At 55.9% G+C, this 22,383-nt stretch overlaps 3 protein-coding genes across 3 annotated transcripts; all 3 read left to right on the top strand.

Annotated features, from left to right (window-relative positions):
* Window positions 1-207: 207 nt before the first annotated feature.
* ISF_06717 (allantoicase) lies at window positions 208-1,339 on the top strand (the record flags this gene model as incomplete). Its single annotated transcript, XM_018850321.1, has 2 exons — window positions 208-313; window positions 369-1,339. The coding sequence occupies 2 exons, from the start codon at window positions 208-210 to the stop codon at window positions 1,337-1,339; spliced, it is 1,077 nt and encodes a 358-aa protein (XP_018702361.1).
* A 536-nt stretch (window positions 1,340-1,875) lies between these two features.
* Window positions 1,876-4,591, top strand: ISF_06716 (DIL and ankyrin domain containing protein; the record flags this gene model as incomplete). The annotated part of the gene is made up of 4 exons (XM_018850320.1): window positions 1,876-2,032; window positions 2,128-2,507; window positions 2,558-2,959; window positions 3,023-4,591. The coding sequence occupies 4 exons, from the start codon at window positions 1,876-1,878 to the stop codon at window positions 4,589-4,591; spliced, it is 2,508 nt and encodes an 835-aa protein (XP_018702360.1).
* Window positions 4,592-10,176: 5,585 nt separating this feature from the next.
* On the top strand, window positions 10,177-13,720 carry ISF_06715 (Rab-GAP/TBC domain protein; the record flags this gene model as incomplete). Its single annotated transcript, XM_018850319.1, has 2 exons — window positions 10,177-12,056; window positions 12,145-13,720. 2 exons carry the CDS (start codon window positions 10,177-10,179, stop codon window positions 13,718-13,720), a joined length of 3,456 nt encoding a protein of 1,151 aa, XP_018702359.1.
* Between the last annotated feature and the right edge of the window lie 8,663 nt (window positions 13,721-22,383).

Here is a 22,383-nt window from a genome sequence, read left to right as displayed (position 1 = left end):
AATACAGCCTCGCCCGTCATTTTCTCGACACGATGGAGGGGCTCCATACAAGCTGAGTCGTGCGAGCAAAACATCCGAGCCCAAAAAAAAATCAAATCGCGGGGTATCCTAAAGCCCAAATCAGAACCACCAAGAACAGCCAGCCCTCATTAAGTTGAACCTACACACAAAGACACTTACATCCCTTTCCCCTCCTCCGCAGTCACCATGGCTACTACCATTGACGAGATCAGCTACAAGATCACCGACGACGTCGCCACCACCGTCGTCCCTGCTGACCAGATTGACAAGACTTTTCGCTCGACATGCATTGGTATGTCTACGCAACCCACCCTACTCACTCACCCTACTAACACCCACCCGTGCAGACCTCATCTCGGCCACCTTGGGCGGCAAGGTCCTTGCCTTCTCCGACCAGTGGTTCGCCGAAGCCTCCAACCTGCTGACCCCGACCGCGCCCGTCTCGCAGCCCGGCAAGATGGTCTTCACCGGCGCCTGGTACGACGGCTGGGAGACACGCCGCCACAACCCGGAGCCCTTTGACTGGGTCGTCATCCGCCTCGGCGTCGCCTCCGGCACCGTCTCGGGCGTCGAGGTCGACACGGCCTTCTTCACCGGCAACTACGCGCCCTTCGTCTCCGTCGAGGGCTGCTTCAGCGACAACGACGACGAGGTCGTCTCCTGGCAGGGCACGCGCGGCGGCTGGCAGACGATCCTCGGCATCCGCGAGTGCGGCCCCTCGGCGCGCTTCGGATGGAAGCTCGACGCGCCGACGACTGAGCGGTACACGCACGTGCGCATCAACATGTACGCGGACGGCGGCATCGCGCGCTTCCGCCTGTTCGGCCACGCGGTGCCCGTGTTCCCGGCCGACCCGCAGGCCGTGCTGGACCTCGCGGCCGCGCAGAACGGCGGCGTCGCCGTGGCCTGCTCCGACCAGCACTTCGGCACCAAGGACAACCTGCTGCTGCCGGGCCGCGGCAAGGACATGGGCGACGGGTGGGAGACGGCGCGCTCGCGAGGGCGCGACCACGTCGACTGGACGATAGTCAAGCTGGGCGCGCCGGGCCGCGTCGACAAGTTCGTGGTGGACACGGCGCACTTCCGCGGCAACTTCCCGCAAAAGGTCCGCCTGGAGGCGATGCACAGCGCGAGCGCGAGCCCGGCGGCGGACGACGCGGGGTGGAAGGAGGTGGTGGCGCCGAGCAAGACGAGCGCGGACTTGGAGCACGAGTTTGCCTGTGCTGACACGAACAGCGTATTCACTCACATCAAGCTCGTCATGATCCCCGACGGCGGCGTCAAGCGCGTGCGCGCGTTTGGCCGCAGAGCCATCTAGGCATCGGCCTAGTGACCCTGTCCGTATGTATGTATGTATGTATGTATGCACGTACCAAGTCTGCGATGCTGATGTGCTAAACAGTATCCGTAGTATATAGACGACGAGGATGTGAGAAAGAAAAAAAAAATAGGCAACTCGCCGGCATGTATGCATAAAATTTACAGATTACATTAAAATGAATTAAACACAACCTTGTCGCTATGATTCATGTTGTCATGTTCGTAGTTTATTATCCCGCCCGCTGTTCTGCCACAATGACGATGCTGTGGCTTGGACGCCCCGCCACACCACGCAGTACGTAGTGATCCGCTTCGGGCTCCTTTGAATCTCCATCTCCATCTCCATTCCTCACACGACCTCGCACAAGGCGGCTTTCCCTTCCCGCTCCAACGCTGGCAGCCGCTTTTCGCTACTGGCATCCCGACCGTGCCCTTTTCTCACGAGCAAAGGCGCGCATGACTCTTCTCTTCGCCGCATAGTCCTCACGCGAGTCCGGCAGTGGCGGAGCTGCCCCTCCCCTCCTCTCCCGCACCATGGATCCCGAGGAATCGACGGCGTCGCCTGTCGACCGCGGCGAGCAGCACCCGCCGCGTCCCATGCCGACCGACCTCCCGACCTCCCTCAACGACCGTCGCCACGCCCCTACGGAATACATCGTCCCCGAGACGGAGATTTACGACGGCTGGCAAGGTCAGTCGCCCGTCTGCCCCAGGGGCGGGCCGCCCAAACATTTTCCTCCCCTCCCCCCCTGACTTGTCTTCCTAACGTGCGCATTGATTGTCCAGGCGAATCCCAGTTTCTCACGACACCCGCCGTCGCGAAGCCGCTCAACTTTGCCAACCTCTCCCTCAACCACAACGACTACGAGGGTGACATCACAAAGGGCCCCAAGGACAGCGACGCTCGCCTCATGGAGATGCTCGCCGCCCAAGCAGCCGCTCAACAGGCGGGCCACGGCGCCGAGGACGACAACGCCATCGCTGAAAATGACAAGATTTCCGACGACGAGAAGAAGGATGCCCTGCAAAAGTCTCTCACCATGGCCGCCAGCAACGGCGACGTGGACAAGATTACAAGAATGCTTTCCGGCAAAGCCAAGGCGTACATCGATGTCAACGCGCCCGACGAGGATGGCACGCCGCCACTCATCTACGCAAGCTGCTTTGTGCGTACCGCTCACCAAGCTCTGCTGCTCGTTACGCTAACTGTGGATAGGGCCACGAAGGCGTGGTCAAGGCTCTGATCGATGCAGGCGTCGACGTCAACAAGCAAGACCAGAACCAATGGAGCGCCCTGATGTGGGCAATGACGAATCGCCATAAGAATATTGCCAAGCTCCTGCTCGACAGCGGCGCCTCCTCCGACCAAAAAACCTCCTCCGGCCGAACAGCGTTCGATTTTGTGCCACCCGACAGCGACATGTCCTTTTACCTCCATGACAACGGTTATAATATTGGCAACGCTGGAATGGGCGACGACTTTTACAATCCCGGGTTTTCTCAAGATCGGTTTGAGGAAGAAATGGCTGAGAATGAGATGCGCCGCCGACTCATGATGGAAAGTGCGCGCGATCTAGAGGTTGACCTAGGAAACGTAGGCATGGACGATCAACCAGAGGTTCGTACCCAAATGAATATGCTCCCTTCATCCTAGTGAGCATTGATTTACTAATCTCTACAGCCCGCGGAAGAATTTGAAGAAGAGCAGCAGGAATTTGACTGGGGGCGATGTTTACACGACCAAATGTTTGTTTTTCAAGAGCACGAACTCGACCGCATACTCGACATCATTATAACCAGGATGACGCCGCAACGATCGCCATCGCAAAAACCGGTTCCAGCAAATATGATTTTCCTCAGCGCGCGATACGCACATTACCACGCAAGCCCAGAGCTTTTGGAACGATTGCTGGTCTCCGCGATGGACCTTATTAACAACAAGGTCGAGGCGTGCCAGTGGGACATGACCATTCTAGCCTTCTGGATCTCCAACGCGACGTTGCTGCTACACTACCTCAAAAAGGATGCGGGTCTAGTAGAGGCAACGTCGGAATTTCAAACACAGCTGGCAGACCTCATCAATGAGATTTTCATCCTCATCGTGCGCGACGCTGAGCGACGTCTGGACAAGGTGTTGGATCCGGCCATGTTGGACCACGAGACGATCCCAGGCTTCGAGGACATTACCTTTCAAAACGAGTGGAAGCTGTTTAAGCGAAAGACTGCGGTCAAACAAGAGCCGCTGGAAAAGCGGTATAGGCCACCCTCGCCCAAGCAAAGAGCTAAACCGTCGCCGCGTAACGTCACATCGCTGCTCTCCTCCACCGTGTTTGTGCTGGACCTGTACGACATTCACTCGGTGATTACGACACAAATCATTTCGCAACTACTGTACTGGATTGGGGCCGAGCTGTTTAACCGCGTCATGTCGAATAGGAAATACTTGGCGAGGACCAAGGCCATGCAGATTCGCATGAACGTTTCACTTTTGGAAGAGTGGGCTCGGACCAACAACCGACAGGCCGAGCACTACGAAGGGGGCGAGACAAAGTCGACGGGCGAGACGACGGCAGGCGCAAGCCGGCGGCACCTGGCGCCCGTCATCCAGCTCCTGCAGTGGCTGCAGTGCTTCTCGTCGCTGGTCGAAGACGACCTGGAGGAGCTCGTGGGGACCCTGCAGCAGCTCAAACGCCTGACGCCGCAGCAGCTGATTCATGCGGCGACGCATTATCGCGCCGAGGTGGGCGAGAAGCGGCTGCCCAAAAGCGCGACCAAGTACCTGCTAGAGATCCAGAAGGAGGCGGCGCTGAAACGGGACCGGCGGCGGAGCCGAGCCGCGTCGCCGCTGCCCAAGACGGGCGGCGGCCCGGAAACGAGCGCGCCGTCGACGCCGGTCAAGAACAGCGGCGGCAAGAACGGGCTGGGCGCGTCGCCCTCGACCGCTCAGAGCACGCCGGCCCGCGGGGGCCACGACGTCGACGGCGGAGGGGACGGTTGGGATGACGACGACGACGAGGCGCCGCCGAATCTGCTGATGGACCCGGCGCTGATGCTGCCGTTCACGCTGCCGTCGGTGACGGACATGCTCATCTCGTACGGGGCGGGCTTCGGCGGCGTCAACAGGGAGCGCGAACGCAAGTACATACCCACGGTGCCGCCCGAGTTCCTGGACAAGCTCGAGGTGGCGAGCGGCGGCGGGCGCAAGGACCCCATGTTTGCGGAGAAGGACTGGGAGAACGAGGAGGTTTGAGATGGCGCGGGGGAAAGCTGCTAGGGAGTATCCGAAAAAGGAGATGACTATTTACAGAAAATACATTAACATGATGGTTTGACGCGCAAGGCTGAGATGACACAGATGGTTGCGGGCAGTGTGAATGAAATGGTACCTGGTTAAATGGCGGGAAGCTGCTCCGGTTTCATGGCGTCGAGGGCCGGTCCGAACGCACCCGTGAAACGTACCTGCCATCGCGCCTCTCCCTCTTTCTTGACACGGCAGTCAGAGTCGCGGGTTTGGCATTTTGTCCGCAAGAAGCAGCTTCGCGATGACCAACGCACGGACGGGAAGCAGCACATGGGAGAAGCGCCGGTCGAACGCGAAACAGTACACGGACACAGTTGTGAGATGCTTTACTGCAGCGTGCGGCAGCCGCAGAAGAAGCTCCTGATCCTCGCTGCAAAAAGGGAAAATTGTGCACGGTCTGCCCGGACCGGAGAATGGACATGGAAGGTGCCAGAGTTCTTCGTAATGCCCTCGGGAGGAGTGTGTGTGTTGGCAATGCTTTGATTCGGCATGAACGGCCGCCACTGCCGTCCAGGTCCAGGACCCTTGGGGCCTTGCGCCGCCGCATATTAAGACTGGTACCTTTCTTTTTTTTGTCACATCTCATCAACTACGTTAAGAGATGCGCATCAAACTTCCTCAGTAGTCCACCTATTCGACTTCCCCGTCTTGGGCTTTGGATGGGAACATGCAACAGTCAGTAGTCGCGAGCAACGACGAAAGCATAACAGCCACCTCCCAGGCTGTGACATGGGAATAATGCCGCTCATAAAGCGCGAGCCGCGTTCCTGACCCAAGAGCCTGGTTAAACTCCTTCTCACGTCTCAAGAGGGGTGCCCCAACTCTGTCGAGGTCGGTTTGCAGGGGAGGGAATAAGCTAGAATAGGAAGTCTGTCGTGAGGGTGGTGTGGGTAAAAAAGAACAATGGGAACAATGGAAAATAGTAATCCGCTGCTGTCCACGAGCACCGACTAGCTGGCACCGGCGTGGTCTGCTAACTTGAGTGATCGGTACCAAGAGGTACACTTCCTGCTCATCGTGGTATAGAACCATCCGAGCGGACCGTAAGCCGTTGTGTAGTTGGGTACCTTGAGTTACCAGTGACCCCGAAGTTGATGCTAGCAAACTTGGCAACAAAAGCACTAAATGAAAGGACTATCTATGCCCAATCAAGCGGTTTCGCCTTACAACTTGAGCGGCATTTACCGACGTCTTGGGTTTCCGTCCTGTAAATTTTTTTTTTTCATGCTCCGGTTCCTGGAAAGAGTCATGTCCCTGTCCATGCGGAACTTCGGGTTCCTGGACGAAACGGGGCTTCTTACGGCGCACAACCAAAAATGTTCCGCCGGGGCTGGGGCTCGTTGTTCCCGCCACCCGTTCCCGCAACGGAAAGGGCACAGGAGGAGGGCCTCGAGTTAAAGTGGCTGCAGGAGGGAACGGTTCTGGAACACTGTCGACTTGCAAACGTATTGACAAGGGCTCTGAAAGGCTGGCGGTGGTGAGTTGGTGAAAAGTGTTGTCGGTAGATGGCCGTGGCGAAAATAGCAGACAGGCTGCATTGACGTGACACGTATGTAGATACACAGGCAACTGAGGGCCTCTAGTTCTGGTTGAGGTTGCTCTACAAGAGGCCTCTGAAAAAACCAACATGCTGAGTCGACAACGTCAGTGCGCAATGGTTTCAGGCAGGAAGAAATCAACACAATGCGGTGCAGGGTAGTAACGTAAATGGAGTTTCGACGGGCGGGCGAGGTCCCCCGCTACCACGCCAGGTACCATCTGCGAATGGTAGCTAGGTAGGGGAGCAAAAGACTAACTTATGTAAGTGCCAATGATGAAGCAACATGATTGTCGCTACGAGAGAATCAATGCGCCGTCCAAGTCATGACGAGGAAGTAGTGGAAGGACGAACAGTGGATTTGACTAGTATGCTGTCAATCAACCAGCGACGATGCGCTGGTAACTGGATCGAGAAAAGTAGACCAAGTTGAATCTGTGGAACCCCATCAATTCAATGGAAGGCGCTTTCCCTCACTCTGCTTCCCTCATTGCGAGAACCGTTGTGCAGAACGATAGTCAACTTCAGCACCCAAGAACGAAGTGACGGGTCGCCGACTGGTCACCGGGATACTGGTGGTATTCTGCATGCGGAGAAAAGTTGAGAAGCCTCTTCCCAAGGTCGAAGAATCAATGTCACCGCCCCGTGTCAGCCGTGCGGGCTCTGGTAGGCAGATAAAGATGAACGGGACGGGACGTGCCAGGCAGGCAGGCAAGCAGCGTTGCAACGCACACGCAGGTCAACTCCCGTGCCTACATAGTTAGTCACCAGTATGTATTTTTGTTGAGATGCAGAGATGGCGTTCGTTGTATTGGATCATCGCATTACGCCAGTCTCAGACGCACAGCGTGATACCACGCGGTCAGCGGGGGACCCGAGACGAGACATTGATGAACAACAGGGAAGTTGCGTCTAGAGGTGCCACAGACGCCATGGTAGCGAGCTCAACATGCACATTTTCTGATCACGACGCTGCGCGGACAAGAGCTGCTGAGACTAAAGCGCAGCTGACCTCCTCTCGTCTTGCGCGTATACAGACAGAGGCCGCCTGAAGCATCGCCGCACCGAACCAGACTATGTTTTTAGGCGTGAACCTTTCTGCGATTTGTGTGGTGTTGACCTAATTTTCTTGGCCAGCAGCGAGAAATGAGCACACCCTCACCATGTATTAGCGGTTGAAGCTTGCGTATGACCAATCACTGGCCAAGGCTCGCCGCGCGCTCTCCCTGATTTGGTAGATTCTTCCTGCCACTGAGGCCCCGCTACGTGGACGGCAAAAGACGTTGCGCCGGTAAATATGTTTGTTGTTTTTGGGGTGGTGGTTGACGATCTGTACATTGCAAAGGCTGAGAGTTGCCAGTTTGTTTCTTTTTTCCCCAGAAGTGACATGCAACTATCCGTGATAACCTAAAGTGTGGATGTGAAGATCGGAAGACCGGGCTCAGAAGTAAATAATTCAGCCGACCCAGGGCCCTGGCAGAGCCAACACCAACGCCATGCACTTTCTTTTTATAGGGCAATGGTTTTTCTTTTGACCCCCCACTTTCGACGGTAGCCCAGGTTCATCCTGAGTTTGGTTTATTTTCCGGCGTGGGCGCAAACCTTGCGTGTGAAAAGGCAGTGCGCGATGGACACGATGGAAAGAGCAGCTACGTGCGTTTTGTTACGCTCGGTGATGATTAGTGCACAAAGAAGTGAAAGTAGTGTTTTTGCTTGTGAATGGCGGGATTTAGCCCTCATTAGGGCTTTTGCCTCGGGATCCAGATGAAGAAGCAGAAGCAGAGGTTTGTCGAAGTGCGGTGTACAGAGATGTACCTTGGGCCACTTCGGGCAGCGGTGTGGTGGCGGCGGTGACTAGTCGGCCAGCGGTACCTGCAGTAGCAGTAGGCTAGACTTGTCATGCTGGGATTGGACATGGCTATGTTGCCCAATGTAGAAGCGTTGGCTGGCTGCCTGGTTCAACTGCACGATGGCATCTGACTTTGCCAGCGAGAACCGGAGTCGCTTTGTCTTGTTGATGATGTGTCTGGCATGGCGACACAGCTGGCTCGTGGCAACAAGTAGGGGACAGCATCGGAGGATTATCCCTTGTTCTCGGGACAAGAATTGCCAATTAGTTAGGAGCAGGGCCCAGAATAGTCGTTCATGCCATCAACAGCCCGCCGAGCTGGAGGTTCGGCACACCGCAGAAGGCGGGTGGGCTTGGACGTGGCTGGGGAGCCACACTCTTTCTTCCTCTCTGCCGTCTGCAGCAGGACGGGAGGGGTATCAAGGCCGGCCCTGTCCCGATGGTCACTGCAGCCGTCGATGGGTGGGCTGGTCTGCGTTGGCAGGGTACACGCAAGTACATGCTGGACAAGAGATGTATTGGGCTGCTGGCTGATGAGCTATCATGTTATCCTGCGTTGTCTCTGTAGATGCCTAGGGTTTGCTGGGACCGGCCGCTAAGAAAAATCGAACTGGCCAACCAGGGCGTGGCGCTGGCTTGGCTGCTTGGGAATAGTCAACGGGTGCACGAAGCGCATCCTGGCACTAGAACAGTTTAGTAATTGGGTCTTTTTGATGAGTCAATTGGTACAGTGCTTTGTCTTGACTGACGCCGATGTCCGTACGACGGATACACAAGTCACGGTGGCAGGCAGGCAAGCAGGACATCTGGCGCAATACGGAGTTGCATGAAGATAGCAGGCGTCGAGTCTCCTGTTCCTGTAACAGGTTGCAGCGAGAAGGCTGGATAAGGGGGAGGGGGATTTGATGTCATGAGCACGGAGTAGTGGTGAGAACAAAGAGAAGGGCGGCAGAAGAGAAGAAACGGGATGAAAGAGTGAAACCTGCGAGTTAGAGAGTGGTGGACTGGGGACTGAGGGTACCTGACGCGGCATAGAAGACGACACGCCGGCGGAAGTCCCTTATGTCTCCCTTGTAACTTGTTCCACCAGCTGGGCCAAGTCCTCCCCACTGTTTGTGCGTTGTGCCAATCATTCGGGCGGTTGGTAAGAATCTAGGCCTGGAACAAGTTCTGCTGAAAAGAAAAAAAAAAGCCAAAAAAAAAGAGGTTGAGAAAAATAAGCAAAGTCAACGGATGTACCGCTTGTACATGAGATTCTGCAGCAAGTGCCCTGCCTGCCTACCTTACGATGGGGAATGGACAAGGTGCATGTGAGTTCCTTCGCAGCCTAAACTAGGGTCCCTCTGTTTTTGCTTGCCGGGCGGCCGCTCTTTTTGGGGCGCCAGTGACGGTGTCAGTGTCATGAGATGTGTGTCTCTGCTTGCGCTTGTGCTTCTGTGCTTGTGTGTCTGTCCCATCTGTATGAGTTGTTTCTCTCTTCTTACTCTCTCTCGTTTCTCAAACCTCACAAGACTTTCCCATCCTCCCCATACATTAACTTCGGTAACCCCCCTCCTGGTCGTTTGTTGCTACCCCAAACAAACACCTACAACCTACCATTGTCGCCGTTTGTACATCGCCACGCAATACCTTTACACAACACATACCTGCCAGGACAAATCGCCAGACTTCCTCACCGCAAAACTGTGGGATACTCGGAAACCAGGATATCGGGATACCGGGCTACCAGACCATCAGGATTTAAGACACTTACGATTTAAAGAAGAAAGAAAGCTAGACCGCTTTCTACGCATCTCAGCCAGCTACCTCGCTTGCAGCTCGCTTGCTCAATCTACGTGTCGTTTGCCAGGCCTGCTTTACACGCAAAGTGTCCCGAAACCTTTGACGACCAATTTCAACACCTGATTTCGCATTCCGGTTGAGTTCAGTTTACACAGAAGCTCAACACTTGGTCGTCTCCACTGACGACGTTGTTTGCGCCACTGCCACTGCCGATACAACGACGATCTGGGAAAGAAAATCAAGTTGTCAATTCGACACACGTCGGCGCCGAACCAACCTGCTGATAGTCAAAATATTCCCAAAAATCTCTCACGCAACGGACAACTCGGCAAGAAGAAGCTAGACACGCATGTAGTCATCACCATCATGTCACCACCGACGCGCTTCAGCTCTATGAGGGCCAGCAGCAGGCCTGCCGCCGTCCTGCCCCCAGTCTCTCGCGACGACAGCAGCCTGGCCGCCTTCAGATCTTTCAGATACGAGAAGACCGTTGCTGCTGAGCCCCCCGTGCAGTACAAGCCCACGATCAAGCGCGCCTCCACCATGCTGCCGCCCCGGGAGCCTTCTCTGAAGCGGTCACCATCCAGCTCGACAACAACCTCGTCCTCGGCGAACTCATGCACGGCATCGGTTTCCGCCGTCTCGCTGGCCGGCACCGCTGCCACCTCCATCCACGGCGGCAGCGTCGTCGTCGTTGCGGCGCCATCGATGCGTCTAATCCTGCCTTCTGTTCCGCCCCCGACGGAGCTCCATCCGGCCCTGCGCTCGCCTGCACCGCTGCTCGACGAGCGGAAGCGCGACTCGGGACACGGCAGCGCCATCATGAAAGATACCATCCACGAGGAGGAGCGCCTCAACGTAGTCGGTCTTAGCGAACATGACGATTGTTTCGTCGAGAGCCGGCAACGGTGGCGGCAGCAGCCGACAACGTCCAAGCACGCCGCCGCCACATCGTCTCCGGCGACCCCCCCTGCGTCGTCTGTGAGCGCGGGCCCTGTTACTTTCGGCAGTGGTAAACCGCGCCGCCAAAGTTTATTTCCTGCCAACGAGGTGCGGCCTCGGCCTGCCACTGCCTGCCTCACGACAAGCGGCACCTATTATGGCGCTGGTGCTCCTTCTAAAAACAGCAGCGCCTGTGCCACTGGGGCGGCACCCACTAACGGAAGCCCTGCGACAATCACCGCAGCCGCTAGGGCCCCCAAAACATCACCTTCATCAATAATTGCTCCTCTCGATCTGCACATCACATCTACTGCCTCCTCCTCCTCCTCTTCTTCCTCTCGCAACAAGCTTCCTCCTCCCACTGTTTCTGCTGCCATCACCGCGTCCGACTTTATTCCTGCTCCTCTTTCGCAGCCCCCCTCGCCCTCCCGCTCCTCGTCCCGCGCGTCGTCCCGCCCGAAGCTCTTCAGGCGACAAAGCCTCCACATCTCCTCCCTCTGGGGCGGCTCCCGCGACGACAGCGCCACTACCAGACCCAGCAGCAACAACAACACGCAGCCGCACTCTCAGCACAATACCACCCCGAGAGCCCTTCGACGTTGTCACAGTGGTTCCCAGCTGCGGGGCACCTCGACGGATGCTGTTGGTAATACGAGACTTGCTGCGGATATTACTATTCCTGGTTCTGCTGCTCGCCGTCGCCCTGCTACTGGCGCCGCTGCAACCCCAGCAGCCCCAGCCTCCGCTAAGCTTCAGCCACTGGTAAAGCCACCCTTGTCCCCTGCGCGGAGCTCCTCCCGATCGTCGTCGCAGGCCATGTCGTCGCCTTCTCCTGACCTTGACCGCGAGAGCGCCGCCGCTGACTTTTCGCCCCTGGTCGTTGCCATTGACACCGAGAGCCTGCTGGATGATTCTTACATCACCTCCATGCACTTCTCTAAGCGCGGCAGCTACATCGACCCCGACAACATCCTCGCGATGGGCCGCATGTCCATCACCGACGACGACCGAAGCGCGACACCCACCCAGCACTCCTCTGTCGCCACCGTGCCTCGGCCTGCTTCGTCGGCCACCAGCTACGCCGCTGCAGATGGGCAAGCTCGCGCGCCGCGCCGCGCCGCATCGCCAGCCCCCGACATGCCTGGCATCATGACCCCCGATCTCGAGCAAGAGTCGCAAAAGGTCAGGCAGCTTTACGCCTCAGGATCGCCCCCTGCCTCCCTGCGCGATACCTCCAGACACTCGTACTGTGATCGCCTTGAGCCTACCCCAGAGGTCCTGACTGAAGATGACGATTCCGCTGCGTATGAAACCTCCTTGGCTGCCCCGGGTGCTGTGGCAGCTTCCTCTCCAGTCTCGGACACTACTGACTCTTCCTTCTTGTCTCCCCAGAAACGGAAATACTCTCGCACCTTCATTTTCCGTGCCAAATTCCGTAAACTCTTCGTCTAATGATGCTACTGCCCGCCGCGAACCCACCGACCCTGCAGGCGGCTTCGAGGACTGGGACGATCTTGATAGCAATATGGTCGACCGCTACGGTTTCATCGGCACCCCACGCAGCCAGTCGCGCGTTGGAACCCCAACCGAGATGCGCTCACAACACCGTTCCCCTCGTCGCCGCAACGTCCTCATCAAGCGCGACCCGATGGGCTTCGCCTCATCCCAGGGCCGCGTGCGCCTCCCCAGCCGCAAAGTCTCGGCCCGCTCTCTCAACACGCAACACTCCGAGGTTTCGCTCGTCTCGTTTCGCTCCTCACGCTCCGTTCTCCGCCAGGCCGGCAACCTCCTCCCGCAGAATAGAAATCGTCGCTGGATGGACGAGGCTGGCGACATGCTGACGGTCTCCCCGAACCTACAAGACAGCGTTGAGGAGGCGCAGGTGGAAAAGATCTCGGAGGCACTGAAGCGCAAGGAAATAGAAAGATCCGAAAAGTGGCGGCGCATGGCGCGGGTCATCCGCAATGGCGACCAAGGGCAGGGCATGGAGTTTGACTTTGACACCCGGAACCCGAAGTTGATCGAGCGCACGTGGAAGGGCATCCCAGACCGGTGGCGCGCCGCCGCCTGGTGGTCCTTCCTCGCCACATCTGCTAGGGAGTATGCCGAATCCGCCACGGACGACGAAATCACGGCCGACTTTCACCGACTGCAGGACTGCGCGTCGGCCGACGACACCCAAATCGACCTGGACGTGCCGCGGACAATCAGTCGACACGTCATGTTCCGACGGCGCTACAGAGGCGGGCAGCGGCTGCTGTTCCGGGTGCTGCACGCGCTGTCGTTATACTTTCCCGAAACGGGCTATGTGCAGGGCATGGCGTCACTGGCCGCCACGCTTTTATGCTACTTTGACGAGGAAAAGTGCTTTGTGATGCTGGTGCGCATGTGGCGGCTGCGCGGGCTCGAGCGGCTCTATCGCCCTCCGGGCTTCCAGGGCCTCATGGCGGCGCTACACGAGTTCGAGACGCGCTGGCTGCACCGCGATGTGGCCGCCAAGATGGCTGACCTGGGCATCGACGGCACCGCCTACGGCACCCGCTGGTACCTGACCCTGTTCAACCTCTCCATCCCGTTTGCCGCGCAGCTGCGCGTCTGGGACGTCTTCCTGCTCCTCGGAGACCCGGCCCGCGGCGAGCTACATCCACCGCAATCGGACACGTCACGCCTGACGCCGAAGCCGAGCGCCAACAGCCTGGTGTCCCTCCCGTCGATTCAAGAAAAACCAGCAACGCCACCGCTGACCTCGACTTGCGAGGCCGCTGCGACGACGAAGCCGAGCAGCGGGCTGGACGTGCTGCACGCGACGAGCGCGGCGCTCATCCAGGCCCTCCGCGAGGTGCTCCTCGACGCCGACTTTGAAAATGCGATGAAGGCCCTGACGGCGTGGATCCCCATCAAGGACGAGGATCTGCTGATGAAGGTGACGAGGGCCGAGTGGAAGACGCAGCTTAAGAAACGGTCATGATTCTTTTCCTCTGTACCCTTTTTCCTTTGTTCTTTTCTCCTTTGCCTTTCCTTTTTTTTTCTGGCGGATGCTGTCTCCTCTTGTTCGTTCAAAAATACCCCTCCTGCGCAGAGATGCCATGCCTTTTTTTTTTGTTTCCGGGTCTCCCTTTTTGATTCATTGTCACGATAGATGATACCTTTATTCTTAAAGTCCACACTCGCAGCGTGTTTCTTCTTAATCCTCTGCATCCCCCCTTTTCTTCTTCTTCTTTTCCCTTGTTGAACTCTTCTCTATACCCACATTTTTCTTTTTCTTTTGTTTCTTCGTTTTCTCCTCTCTTGAGCCAGTCAAGAGGTGTACACATGCAACTTTACGGGTTGATGCGGGTGGCGAAGAAACGGCAACTTTATTACCTAGGGGAGCAAGGATGACATGGACGGTGGGAAACAAGGGCGTTTTTGTACCAATCTATCGAGACAAAACCAGATGGACAACGAAATACAATCCACAACACGAACTTATTGGCCAGAGTTCTGCACGATTGCCTCTAGGGTCATCACACTATGCATGATAAAATTGCGTGGGATGTAAAGAGGCCAGGCCGTCACGCCTATAATCAATATACTTTTTGGTCATCTACATATCCCAAACGCCATCGTTCTTCATCGTGGATCGCCCCTCGCATCCTCAGTAGCTGGTGATATTCAGTCCTGTCATGACAGAGACGTGGCAGCGTTTCCCAAACGAGGAAGGGGAAAAGGAGTTGAGGCGTCCGCTTGGAAGGTAACGCACACTCGATAGAAGGAGAAACAGGACCAATTACAGGTAAATGACATCGTATGAAACGAAAAAATATCGAAAGAAAATAGGCAAAAAATATGAAGAAGATGCGAGCAAAAATGCTGTGTCCAAAGAAAAAGAGGCCTTTTGCTGCATAAAAGGCCAAGGCAGCATACTAGTGCATCGCCTGAAATTGCATATTCATTGCAGAGAATATGCATTAGATGTGCATCCAACTGTATGTCCCGCATGGCCATGCTTAAATGACATAAGTGACAAAGAGAATTCGTTCTTGTCGACGTGACATGTTCATAAAATTCGTGTCGTATACGAATGGCGTATGCTTCAAAATAAAACTCGTGACAGTAATGGGCGTGCTATTGAGCCCTTTCGCCAGCGGCACTGGTAGCTTCTCGTTCTCGTTCTCTTTCTCGGTCTCGGCCTTGTCTATCATCCTCGTGGCGAGGGTGTGGGTGCGTCTCTGGCTGTGAATCGCGGCGAGTTCCTTCCACTTGTTAGTTGCCGTGCAAGATTGAATTCAATTTTTTGGTCTATTACCGTCGGGTGCCTCTCGATCCTTGGAGGATGTCGAAGAGTTATCATGCGCAGGAGTTCTTTCGCGGTGTCCCGGGTCGCGGCTTGGGACTATGCTATGCCGTGGACCGTGATACCAAGACACATCGCTTTTGTGCCGTTTATGCGTCTTGCGGCCCGAGGTTCCTCCATGATCGCTTTGTGCAAACGGTGGCGATCGTGGACGCTGCGTGCTGCTGGTGCGACTGTGGTGAGAGGAGTCTGCTCCGGCTTTTCGCTTCTTTTGTGACTCGCCTGCAGGACTACTGGGCCTGTTCGCTGCACTGGAGGACTGCCCTGGCTGTGTTCCGGGAGGGTACCAGTGATGGAAGAACAGTGTACTGTCATGCTGACCTGACTGCCCTCCACCAGACTGGTGAGGCTGAAATGGGCCAAGTGTAGATGTGCTTGGCTGAAGTCCCCCAGATTGCGGGGTATTTGATCCCGTAGACGAAATATTGGAGCCGGCGGGCCGACCGGCTGGGCCGGAGATAGTCTGTCCCCGGGCTCTTGTTGGCGAAGTTGCGTAGCTTGTGTATGTGCTTGCATGGGCTGGTGGCGGAAGATTGGGCGGCGGAAGGTATTGAGCAGCGGCCTGAGCAGCGGCCTCACGCTGAGATTCGGGCGAGAGCGGTCGAGGCGGAGGAGGAGGCAGTTGGTGATACTGCGGTTGCGAAACCATGAATTGATGAGCCCAGTCTAAAGCAGCCTGGGGTAGAACGCCGCCGCTGGCCATGCCAGTAAAGACTAAAGGAATCATAGGAGGGGGGATGCCTCCGTTGATAGAAGAGCGTAGCATGTCCATTTCGATCTTGCGCTGTTCTAAACGGAGTCCCTCCTGTCTTGTTCTCTCCTCTTCTTGTCTCGTTTTCTCCTCTTCGGTTCGAGCAAGCAGCCAATTCCGCATTGACTCGTCCGAATGAGACCAGTGTTGCGGAGGGGGTGGAAAAGGCGACTGGGTCGGGGCCGGCGCCGGGGCTGGAGGTGGAGGTGGAGGCGGAGGCGGAGGCGCCGGGGTTGGAGCGCCCCAGGAATCTCTATGATGGTGCTGGTGATGATGATGAGACGGTGCGGGAGGCTGTTGGCTGTGGTGGAGGGGAGGCGGAGGATGGTGTGAAGGAGGATGAGCCGACGGATGGGGAGCTGTGACCTGATGAGGCGTCATGGCCATGGCGGGGGGAGGTGGGAGGCTACGATGAGGTGCCGACATGATGGAAGGAGTTGGAATCTGTCGTCGAGGCTTCAAGCAGGTACTCGACGAAAAGGTCGAGACTGGAGAGGTAATGCCGGAGGGCGGTGTCGGCAGGTCATGGACAGCCCTGTACCCATGTGACGGCAATGGATGCTTGTGAATTGTCAGCATACTGTCAGTGAGACAAGCACAAGGAGAGGATGGAGAAAGAAGAAGAATGTGTGCAAGGCAAGAGAAGGAAGGAGAGTATAAATAGCAAAGCTAGGACATGTGTAGAAACTGAAGAGCAAGTACAGAAGCGGAGAGACTGGGCTTGGATAAAAATACAATCTATATCAAGGAAGAAGGACCGGGGATTGACAGCAAGGATGGGAGGGAAGGCGTACGGGTCGTATGATCAAGTTGCATCAAACGGCGTCTCTTTTTCTCAGGCTTCTCAATCCACCACCGGTGAGGCAGCGAGTGGCGAGCTGGATGTGGCGGCCAGCTTAAGAAGAGTAGCGGAGATGGACCAGAAGGGAAGTGGGAAGTCTATGCATGGAGCATTCCAATCTCACTTAGGCATGGCGGGTGAAGGACTCGGAGGACGATGGCGATGGAGATTGACAAACCAGTTGAAGAACAGATCTGAGTAGGGAGGCAAGTCGATTTACCCGAGATAGGCCAGTAGCGTAAGCTCTTGCAGCGGAGAAGCCAATATAGCGGCGCGTGAGCAGGCGATTCAAGACGAGTCAGTAATGTGCGAAGTGTGTGAGAGGTCCGTGGGGGGGCGTCTAGAGACACCACGACAAGACACGAGGCGTGTGTAGGTGAAGGCGGAGACTATGGTCGAGCTGTGGAGAGGAATGGCGGCAGAAGAGCGAAGACGAATAGGAGGGTGTGTGGAGAGAAGCCCAGCAAAGGTGTTGATGGAGGCGGATGAATCGAGGTGGGTGAGTGTGGTGCAGTCCAGTCAGTCCACTGACAGAATCGGGCGATAATGCGAGATGACAGGCGGCGTGAGCGCGAGCGTGAGCGGCGTGGGTGGATGGTGGAGGCGGCGCGGGGAGAGATGAGGGGACAACTGGGGTGGAATCTGGGAGGGGGGACGTCGGCGAATATGGCGACGGGATGCACTGGCTGCTCCGTGATAGGAACGAGGCCGATTGACGATGGTCAAGCGTTTGGTACGAAAAGAAGCCGCCCACGGCGCCGCCGACAATGAAGAAGAAGCGAATTGGCAATTGGCGAGGACTGGGTCGATAGTGTATGGTACTGGAGCAGCTCGGCGACAAAGAACGCGTGTCGAGCTAGCCAAGTCAACAAAGCAGAGCAAACACACAGCCAAGTGGTGCTCTGAGGAGACTGAGCGGAACAAAGAAGTACGGAGCTGGAGGTAAACGAGTAGTGGTGAGTTTGACGTTTGTTATGCTGCGTTTGCAGTGGTGATGGTCGTTGTGGTCGGGCCCGGTGCTGGAAACGAGGGACAGAGTCAAGGACTGCAAGCTTGCAAGTTGGCCAGGAACTAGGATCGAAAGACTGTTGACAAAGCCGTTGATGAGAGGCGCGTCGAGGCCGTGAGTGGCGATTTCTAGGGTCAATTGGCGGATGGACAAGCCACAGATGAAGGAGCGGTTGTTTGATCGTTTTTTGTATCTGGCTCCCGCTCTTTGTTGGAGTACAGCCTCGACAGGGAAAGGGTCCAAGAAAAAAAAGAAAAAAAAAGAAGAAAAAAAGGAAAAAAGGAACCGGGAACAAACACAGGTGTAGCAAGGTGAGATGGTGTGAGGGAGGGGGAAACTTGAGGTGAGGATAACGGCCCGCCCAAGGAAAAAAAAGTCAATGGAGCAAGGGGAGGGTGTAACAAAGGGTGTGAAGGGGTAGAAGGGGAAAGGAAAGGGAAACGGGGGGAGGGGGGTGTAGTGAAAAGAGGTGGAGGGAAGGGGGAGGGGAGGGAATTGACAGAGGGAATTACGGCAAAAAAGATTGAAATGAGTAGGACGACGATGATGTGTGGTTGATGATACAAAGAAGGAGGAGAGAAGAAGCAGGAAGAAGAGGAGTAGCAGGAGGCTGGCTGGATGTAGGCAGCCAGGTACTAGGCAGGTAGCCGGCGGGTTGGCCAGAATGACGAAGGTTCTGTGATGAGGGGCAGATGGGATAGTTACTGATAGCCACTGACACAGACAGACAGATGGATAAGAGAAGAATAGGCCCATCGGTAGCTAGACGAATAGCCAAGGCTTGAATTGTTACTGTTAGCCTGTATTTGGTGGTGCTGGCAGTAACAGCAACGGCAGGGTCAGTCAGGGTGGCTATTCTTAGCAGCAAGACTGTCTTAAGCCACCAGAATCCGGCCAGTTGGTGGCCAATGTTCCAAGGAAAACGCAACACTGACCCAACTATCCGCACTTGTAGTTGATAGAAAAATAACTAGAAATTGCCTGGTCGGCAAGTACGTTCCCCTAGTCCCTTTAGCAGTTGAGCCATGGCTTTGGCGTGAGCTAGCGCTCGACAGTTTACCTGTTCTATTCACGCCGTTGAAACGGGTTCGCTCCAGTCATGAACCGCACCAAGACATGTAGAGGTACTCTGTACAGGTAGGTGTATGTACATACATATGAATGTACAGTAGGTATGTACCTTGGGTGATGTGCCAGGGTCTTCCCTCTCCCACAAACAAATGCAGACCCTGACGGCGACGGCGGCGGCAACGACAACACAATGACCACCACCACCACAGCAATATTATTGCCCCAAAGAGAAATCAAAACACACCTTCCTGCAACTCTGTGCAACTTGCGCCCCGATGTGGATGGCGACGTCTTGCTCCGATACGAGCCCACGAGCCACGAGCCTGTCCAATGCACCACCAAATCCGCCACCACGCACCACGACACCATTGCCTTGCTTTGCCTTGCCTTGCCTAGCCTCACCTGTTCTGCCTCTGCTTCATCAGGCGCACACTTACCTAGCCCGCCTATAATACATCCAACTCCGGCTCTAACTGCTGGTCAGGTTTGTACCAAGCGGCGGGGGAACGCAGGGTGGCGGCCAGCCATCCGCCGCCGCCATTGTCTGTCCGTTGTGCTCGGATAAGCCGCCTCTCCTTGTCCTCCATCTTCAGACGCCAATCTGCTGTGGCGCTCTGCTTGGCTTGGAGCATGCCCTGTACTGACACCTATCTTGCAGGCCACTTACCTTGTACACCAGCCTCCCCCGTCCTGCGAGTGCCGTGCATGAAGCAACAGCTACAATGTTGCCTCCCACCACATGCTTGCTGCCACGAACACGCATGGCCGTGATCCGTGGCCGCCCATCAACAACTCTCGCCTGCGCCGTCGCTGGCGCTAACAGTCGCAGGCACCCAACATGGATGCTTTCCACTGTGAACGCCACCTGCGCCGCACCCTGGTCGACTCTTGTCGCTGCTGTCCTGGTAACTGGTCGACTGGTCATCCGGCTCTTGTCCCGCCCTGCACTGGAATTGCCAGATTAGGCTCTCCAAACGGCGCGCCACCACATGTGCCTGCGGCCCTGTCCTTGTCCATCCTACCCCCCTCGCCGACCCCTGTTGCCATGCCTAGAGCTCACATTACAACGCACGAATCGCTGAATGGCAATGTCTCGAATCTGGACCGGTTGGGTTGCTCATGTCTGAGGCTGCCCCTGACCCGACCCCGACAGGGCAGGCCAAGACAAGACAAGCACCACACCAAAAACTAGCAAAACAAAAACAACCGACCAGTGTGCAGCAACGATCAAAATAAAGGCGCGCATCATCGGATACACCAGACCAGAAATAGCCATGCGTGCTGATAATCACCAGCCCGCCAGCGTGCTGCATCATATGACCTTGCAGATATAGATGGGCCTGCTCAAGCTGCCTTCCTCGACCATTACCCCGATATCATGTGAATGGCCACCCAGTATCCTTACATTATCCAATCTCTGCTATACCAACCCGGGCTATATTCGGTACCTTGCTTATTCGTACAACTTTGCTGCCTCGAGTACCCCCAGTTTGTCGTCCTGATCATCTCCCTGTTTGCGCCCCTTGTATTAGGAAACCTGGTCGGCCCGGCTGCATACACCAGGAAGACGGAAGAGAAAAAGTAAAATGGACTTGAAACCAAACAATGGAAAATCATGGCAAAAGTCTATTATAACGTCAAATTCATAAGGCGGCCTGCATGTTTCGTTTCACGGGACGCTGAGCCCTGCATCTGCACTGCACACAGGCAGGTACATGGACGACGGTTGGACGCCATGCAAACTGGTCACCAGCCCGATAGAGCGACAGCAGATAAGTTTAAGTACGTAAAACACCACTTGCAACCTGGGGCCGATTGCCATGACACATTTATTGAATTCAGCTGTCACGGTGCACTGGTGCATGTCCCAGCATGCTGCTTTACAGCCGTTGGGCGCAGTATACCTAGATTCTGCAGCAAACCAAGAACATCAATGTCGTGGCCTGGTGGGAAACATGCCAAAGCATGGGATAAATTGTACCCGTACGCCGTACCGCGATAAGAATGAAAGACCGGGGCCGTGCACAACGACTGTAGAGATGCTTGATAGGTAGAGATATGCTGTGCTTATGGGTTATGTAGCAATTGTATAATTTGCTAGTGTCATCATTACCCGAATGCTTGCCCTGCCCATGCGCAACCAACGACCGACTGCCGACTGCCGACTTGCCAGCTGCCAACATCATCGCGTCCGTTTGCTTTCCACATCCCCTCACCCGCCTTCCGCCTTGCGCCTTCCGCCTTTCATCCACCTTCATGAAGCCGCCATTTTTGCTTTTTCCCATCATTACCCTTTTATTTCCCTATCTCCCGTCCCGCCCTTCAAATAACCCGGCACCCCTCCATGTCTTACTCTCCAACGTCCCCTTGTCCACCCGTCTATTTTCGTCCCCGTCATCTATTTTTGTCAGTTGCCATTTCCCCTTCCGGCTCTCAACTAGGATCGCGTTTGTCAACACCCCCGTCCCGCGCTAGAAATTACATGGAGCACCACGGCCGAACCAGACCAATCGGTTCACCTCAGCAACGAGGGGAATGCCTGGCATCGCCAGTCGGCTTAAGCCTCGCGTGGCCCTCTCGAAGCCCCTCCTCGAAAGCCCACACAGCTTTCCTGGTTGCTGGTGGAGCTGCCATCACATCACCGACACCGACCAATGCCACAACATCGGCCATCGAGATGCCCGATCGTCCCGCCATTCAGCTGATGGCAAATATCGTATCATACCTGCAGATTCAGCATCTTCCTTTTGCCCTCATTGCTGATTTGTAACCGGAAACGCTCCCCTCTTGCAGGTAGAGTTGCGGCATGTCTCGCCGAACTTGCGTCCTGTCGGCTCGTTAAACCCGCCATGATATTGGCCAGCAAAGCGCAACAGACTTTGAATTGCACTGCCTACTGCCTACCCATCGGCATAATCATCCTAGTTCCCCGTCTTTCCCCTGTTGCGGGACATATCCCGTCCCCGAAGAAAGACCAACCGGAATATTGGTTCTCTCCGCGAGCAACGGACTCTGTTTGCCAAGCCTTCGACTACGTCCAGACCAGCTCCCATGCATCCTTGGTTGAATAGCGTCACAATTAGTATTACCTCTGTACCTCCAAGCCGATCGCCTGTTGTTCTACCTTGACACATCTTGGCCAACCTATCGTGTGGCAGCCATTTGCCACTCATCCATTCCCTTGCCTTTTTTGCTTTGCTGATACGCCGGCTTCCGTGCTGCAGGTAACGCTAAACTCATGGTCTGCAGCATTAGCTCGGCGTCTACTCTCAGGAAAATCGGCATGCGTTACCGCTCGTTTCTCTCGGGACCACCTGCACTACACAAAGGATGCTTGGTGCAGATCCAACGTCAACCAGCCCCCTCCATTATGCACACTGAAATGCCTGTCATGCACGTCAATCCGGGACCTTTCCTGCAACCGCACCACTTGCGCAATCTATCCTCCTCCAATGGTCATTTCGATGCCTCACCTGCCCCCGAAGCTCCGACGGACAGATGCCCGACTAGTCTACATCCTTTTAACATACATTGTGCTTCCGTTGAAGCTGACCAACTGCTCAACGCCGCGGAATATATGCATGCCTGCATGAGGCACTGACTCAAGTTGTACGACCGGCAGT

The sequence above is a fragment of the Cordyceps fumosorosea genome (genome assembly GCF_001636725.1).
Source record: "Cordyceps fumosorosea ARSEF 2679 chromosome Unknown scaffold_18, whole genome shotgun sequence".
NCBI lineage: Eukaryota > Fungi > Ascomycota > Sordariomycetes > Hypocreales > Cordycipitaceae > Cordyceps > Cordyceps fumosorosea.
The sequence above is the reverse complement of the archived record's forward strand: the minus strand, read 5'-3'. Positions and strand labels throughout refer to the sequence as shown.